This window comes from Eutrigla gurnardus (assembly GCF_963514095.1).
Source record: "Eutrigla gurnardus genome assembly, chromosome: 17".
Lineage (NCBI taxonomy): Eukaryota > Metazoa > Chordata > Actinopteri > Perciformes > Triglidae > Eutrigla > Eutrigla gurnardus.
In genome coordinates, this window is record NC_139928.1 from 16,751,819 (window position 1) to 16,758,662 (window position 6,844).

At 47.5% G+C, this 6,844-nt stretch overlaps 1 protein-coding gene across 1 annotated transcript in view; it reads right to left on the minus strand.

Moving 5' to 3' along the window:
• ext1b (exostosin glycosyltransferase 1b) overlaps positions 1–6,844 on the minus strand; it is a 98,595-nt gene that overhangs the window by 29,179 nt on the left and 62,572 nt on the right. Inside the window, exon 2 of the mRNA XM_084032761.1 lies at positions 1,978–2,071. Within this exon, the coding sequence (XP_083888887.1) occupies positions 1,978–2,071 (94 nt within the window). The remainder of the gene's footprint in view (positions 1–1,977; positions 2,072–6,844) is intronic.

Here is a 6,844-nt window from a genome sequence, read left to right on the forward strand (position 1 = left end):
GCCCTCAGGCTGTGCTGCCGTCTCCTCCACAAACACACACACTCACACATTCCCATGCATACAGACACACAGACACACAGACACACAGACACACACACACACACACACACACACACACACACACACACACACACACACACACACACACACACACACAGGGTTGACCTCTATAAGGAATTGCTTTCTCATGCAAAGACCAAAGCTAGTAAATACTTCCCCTCCGTCTTGCTGTAGACGGGGCGAGTCGATGGATGGAGTGAGTCAGATAAATGGAGGAAGGAGAGAGGAGAGGACATATTTCCCTCCTGAGTGAAGTTCGCTGGTGTGTGTGTGTGTGTGTGTGTGTGTGTGGCTGATATGGAGATAAGCCCACGTCTGTGGACGGTAAGGAGAGGTAAAGGACAGTGCAGTGGTAATGCGGAACAGTGCAGTGCAGTTATAGAAGCGGATGAAACGGAGTGAAGTGAAGTGTGTAGATTTCAAGAGCTTCGAGTGAAGTGGAGGTAAATGCAGCTCCAGCAGGAAATGACTGTAGACGGGAAGAATTCATCTGGCGGGGTGCAGCGGTCATGCAGTACGGCGAGGTTTTACGGTGCGGTATAATGTGCAGCGATTTTAAGTTAATGTACACTTAACCTTGGCAAACTATTACACTTGAAAGTGTAAAACACCTCTTCTGTCTTTGTGAGCCGTTTGAACGTTCCAACATCACAGCCACAGCTTTTATTTTGAATATTTTTTTGTATTGTACCACCGTTGTGGCTGTGAATGTGGTTCTGTGTGGTGATTTCACAGCTAACCCAGTGAGGAAAGTTCATATGGGCTGCTGTGAAATCAGTCAAAACGACCGACCCCAGACCTCATGAGAAGGTGGACTCTTATAAATCCATGCTGCTGATCCTGAAGTCTGTGCTGGAAGCGAGCCTGTACTTCATCTGTACAAGGCCACATATAACGTTTGGTAACCATGGCAACATGTATGCACGTCGGCGTGGGACTTTTTAATAGGTCAACAGCTATTTAAACCGCCGTGCTTGTATCTGACTGGTCATTTATTCATAACATCGATTCAAATTCTAACAATACTAATATAATTTCTTCCTGAGCTCTTTGTTTCACCAAATAACATAAATATACACAAATCGGTAGATTAAACTACAGCATAAACGTCTATGTATTTGATTTCCTGCGTTTCCAGCCAATCAGAACGAGAGGCGGGCTATACTACTCAACCAACAGATAAATACAAATGCAGACAAAAGGTTGATTTAAGTGTTTCTGTGCGTGTCGTGAACCCAAAACCTTCGCTCTTTTATGGGCTTTTTCTTCCCCTCCTTCTCATCCAACAGCAACGCCACGCCTGCTTGAATCCACTTTTTTCGCCCGGTTGATCACGCACCCCCGCGCCACAGAAGCATCAGCTGTTTCCCCCCGACGTTACGCATCTCGTTGTGATCGGCTCTTTGTGTCAGGGCCGTTTCCTTCCTCCGGGGCCTTTTGTTCTGGAACTCGTGCATTATTTCATTTCATAAAGAGAGACGAGGGGGGGAATGAAGCTAGTGTGCAAAGTTCTCGGCTCGGAAGCCGACGGGACAATAACATCACACAGTTTTATTTAAAAGACGCATTTGTAGTGTTGGATCAGATCTATTTGTCTTGTGTGTAGCAGATTGCATATCTAATATGTATCCATACATAAAATACAGTTTAGAGGCAGGAAGAAGAAGCTACTCCTGTCAGCGAAAGCCTTGTTAGTTTAAATAAACACTGAGATTTAAGGTGGTGATGATTTAGGGATCCTTTAATGCTTGAGGGTGAACCGTTAAAACAAATGCTACGTGGGAGGTTTGAGTGTGGGATGAGATTCTTCTTCTTCTCTTGTAATACGGCCGGTCGGTATTGATTTACATCACATGCGCATCACGTGCGCTGCTCATAGCGGCGGTGTGTGTGTTCGTGTGTGTGTTGCTTGTTTACCTGCAGTGCCTCGAGGAAGCGAAAGGAGCCCAGTCGTCTGCCACGGGGCACCAAGCAGAAGGTGGAGTTGTGGAGCATCTCCTTGTAGTCGTACCTGCAGACACACACACACACACACGCATGATGAGTTCACTGACCTGACCAAGAGCATGTGTGTAATGAGGGGAGCACACACAGTACATGCATCACTGTTACAAGCTGAAATTAGCTTATAATTAGAGTTAATTTAACGTTTTACACACATCTTCACAAACGGGCAAATCAGCAACACACATACAAATCCGGATGGAGGTTTTGAGCAGACCTGAGTATCAGAGTACCAAATACAAGCAAGTACGAGGGTCGAACTTCACCCTTTTGCTCGGGAATAGTTTGAATAGTTTGTTCGCCTGGGCTTTTCTCCTCCGAGTGTGTTTGCGTAACGCCGGGGTTTGTTTGCAACTCTCACCGTCTCATTTCCTCCCAATGTCAGTCTGACTTCCCCCCGTAATGATATGCCGAGTGTTCCCACATCACAGCAATTAACTTTGGGAGCGGAACGTTAGTATTACAGTCGGAAACAAAGGCCAAAACTCACAAAGCAGGATCCAAACTGTCATAAATCTTCCCCCTTCTGCTTCTTTTGCACTTAACTGCCTCCTCGGCCATAAACTCCATCCCATCTCTCGTTCTTTATCCCTCCCTCTTCTTCCTATCTCACAAACCATACGCTCCTTTGCACACCGCCTCTTCTTCACTCGCTCCCTCTCTCAATCCCTCTATCTCTAAAAGTAAGAAGCCGGTGCTCCCTCCCTCCCTCCCTCCCTCCCCCCTCCATCTCTCCAGTGAGGTGTGTCTTATTGCTCTCCAAACAGGGTGATCAACCCTGCCAGGGGTAATGAGCTGAGAGTGACACCTGCTTCCACCACACAGCTGGCTCTGTGTGTGTGTGTGTGTGTGTGTGTGTCTGACAGGCAAAGACAGAAATAGAGAGGCGGTGCGTATCTGTGCATCAGTCCGTTTGCACGCCGCTCCTCGATGTGTTTTGACAGTTTGCACGTGCCGCTACAGACAAAGCCGTGGCTCCACGTACGTCTTTCCCACGCCGGCGCCTCCTTTCTCCTCCACCGCCTAACCCTTCACCGAGTCGCCCAACCCCTCCATCTCGCGGATTCTCTCAATTATTTTCAGGTTCTCCCGTCCTCTTCAGTCTTTTCCCGCTTCTCGCCTTCACGCTCCCCATCTTGCGGCGGTGTGTCTGTCCGCGTGGGTTATTTCTCTCTATCTGCCTCAGACAGACAACCGGCGCTGTTAAAGCCACCTAAAAGCCAACATGGCAGCCACCAGTTATCTCAGGGTTTCTGCCTTGTTAAGTCCAATTATGTTCCACTTCTCAATTTTCTCTAATGAATGACTTTGTTAAAAAAGAAAAGCAGATCCGTTTAAGATGTATCCACACACACACTTTATGTCATCATGCACTGAAAAGTTCTGTTTTCTGCTGCAAGAAGAGCCAGAACACAACGAGTTAGAGGAAAATGTCTCCTCTTACAACGATGGGTTGAGTATAAATAAATGTGGTGCCTATGCTATTTTCTATCTATTTACGTACAGATTTTATTTTATTATTATTAACCTATTTCATCAGTGTACAACAATAAGGACAGATAAGGAATGATTGTGAAAAATGAACAATTGGAAATAATGAGTCTGAAGGTTTGTTCAGGTTGGAGGTTAAGAGACTGGTGAGGCAGGAAATCATTTCTCATTTAAATCTTTACAGGGTGAAGGTTACTGGACACACACACACACACACACACACACACACACACACACACACACACACACACACACACACACACACACACACACACACACACACACACACACACACACACACACACACACACACACACACACACACACACACACACACACACACACACACACACACACACACACACACACACACAAACACAAAGCTGTATTTCTGATGCCATGGATGTACTGTAGCTTAACAGAAGTGTGAATTGTGATTGCTGATGCTGCATCTTGTGTGCGTGTGTGTGTGTGAGGGGCCAAGCTGAAAGCCAAGCACTATGTATGTACACTACACACACACACACACACACACACACACACACACACACACACGGTGGTGATAGCTGATGTTGCCGGCGAGATGCTGTGTAGTCTCTTCTTCAGCTGAGCTCTAATGAAGTGCTGGGAGACATGACAGCCTGTGATAAAATCCCACCCTCATTCACACCTACATGCCAAACGTTCTGTGCAGCACATCACACATGTATCATACACGCACACGCACACGCACACACACACACACACACACACACACACACACACACACACACACACACACACACACACACACACACACACACACACACACACACAGCCTCGCAGACATGCGCGCAGTGTGAACAAGCGACAGCTGCACGCCCTCACACTGATGCTCCGTCACCTGTCGATGGAGCCGAAGACGCTTTCTTAGCCCATATTTCCACACCAGCTGTCTGCCTGGACGCTGTCTGTTTGGCCGCGTGTGTGTGTTCGTCTGTGTGTGTGTGTGTGTGTGTTCGTGTGTGTGTGTGTGTTCGTGTGTGTGTTCGTGTGTGTGTGTGTGTGTGTGTGTGTGTGGCGTGCACATGCAACAGCCCACAAAAAATCCTCTGATGGCAATGAATATCAACGTGTGGATTTAACACGCAACAGCCCGTTTCATCTAACCACACACCGCTTCCATGTGTGTGTGAGACCTTCTATCGCCGCCGTGTTTCCGGCAAATCTTTTTTTGTTGTTGTTTCTATTTGACCTAATGTGCCTTGGCAAAAACTTTAAATAGTCTCTGAAGCAAATCGCCAGTTTGTTCATCGTGCACAGGAGGAACATTTGAGGTGTCTGAGAACGCACCGGAACAAACCTCCCACATGATTCACCTGCTGTGCGTCCTCATCATGACTCGGATTCTGCCTTAAAGAGATGTCTTTCTAATGAGGGGGGTGTTAGTGGTTTAGAGGTTTGCATGAGGGTAGGAGGTTGCAGGAGGAGGCCCTGCCGTCTAAACCCACCTTCACCCCTCCATCCTCCCTGCTCCTCGCCTCACTCCTCCTCCTCCTCCCCTCGAGCCTCCTGCTAGTTCACACTTTACGCCAGCTCGCTATCCTTTTAACCTTCTTCTCCACCTTTTTCTGTGTCTAACAACGGCTCTCCCTCCGTTTTGTCCTTGTGACCTTGAGCCGGCGCAGGGAAGCCACAGCCGAGCCTGCAGGCTGTGTGTGATTATGTTTTTCTCCATTGTATATATATATATATATATTTATATATACGAGTGTGTGCACATGTGTGCTTGTGTGAGACACACAACACAATGAACGCAGAGGTGAGAAAGAAACAGGGCGACAGAGGTGAGGCCCCAGCCTGCTGGAAGAGCGCCTGCTTAAAGAGGCAGAAAACAGAGTCGTGGTAGAAAACGTGAAGCAGACAGAAAACAAGTGTGTAATAACGGAGGCGACCTCTGCGTGTGCAGCCGTCCTCTCGTACGCATACGAGAGCCGGAGTGCACGCTTCGGCATGTCCGACAACTGCGACGCAGAAGAAGAAACAGCCCGATGGCAACGTCCCTACACGGTTGCTGTGGCAACTTGCCATTAAGTGCCTTTACTTGCAGCAACTTAATTACCCGAGATCAGAGGGCTGATGGAGGAGAGGAGGGAAGCTGTGTTCTTTAATAAACACTCTAACCAGTGAATGTTATCCGCAGTGATACCGTGATGAAAATCAACCCTTCCCCCTTAGTTACCGTTGCTACGCCTGTCAAGCTTTCCACTGCAGACGGGAACACGGGAAGTTTACAGCGATAACAGAAGCAGATTGTACTTCTAAACATAATTCATTCTCAAAAAATGGCAGAAGAAAAATGACATACTAGAGTCCCACACAGCCGTCTTGAACAATGCGTTCTGTACCATCACCTGTAAGCCCTCATAACAACGTTAGCGTGTGATATCCATGGCCTTGTTAGTAATGCTATCGTGTCACAGCTCAAGTTTAAGCAGACAAAAACACACTGTTGTGACAGAAAGAGTGAAATGTTTGCCAATGGAATGATATAGAAGTTTTAAGTGGCACGAAATAAGTAAAATGCCTCAAAATCGTCTTCAGTGTAGCACTTGAGCAAGTGTACTTTGGAGAGAAGCCCAGATTCCCAAAAGGTGTGCCCTTGGTGGGCTGCCACCTGGACTTTCTGGTGCCGCGTGGGCATCCCGGCAGGCGCCTCGACACGAAGCTTCAGGGTGATGAAAACACAAAACCGCAGCCGGACCCGAGTGTCTTCCAGGGAGCAAAGAGATCCGATTTACCGGCTTTTTGAGTTACGTTCGACTCCTGGACCTCCCGCCTTGCGCCCACTTCTTTGTCTTGCAACGTGGGTTTCGGTATGTGTGTGTGTGTGGAACGGCTGTCTGGGTATTGGAACAAAATACAGGGAAGTGTAAGTATGAGGTTTTGTTTCTAGCAAACACACTCATTATTAATTGATGCCAAAAAAAAGAATCCCTGTCCTTCTGCACACGAGCATGAAAGTGAACCTCGGGTTGTCAAAGATGATCAAAATGATTTATCATTATGGATGCCGTGCCACAGATGTGCTAATTTGTCGAGTAAATAACTCCCAAACAGACTAAGGACAGACTCCAGCCGTAATTGAACAGAAGCTTCATCCTCCCCGTAAACACGGGAGTCTAAGTCGAGGCATATTGTCGCGTGTCTTCCCATGAGAGTGCGACAGATGTGCAGGCTAAGCGAGCTTGTGGGTAAAAAAGGGGGCATCTTTGGCTCCTGACTAACTGAGATAGTGTGTGTGTGTGTG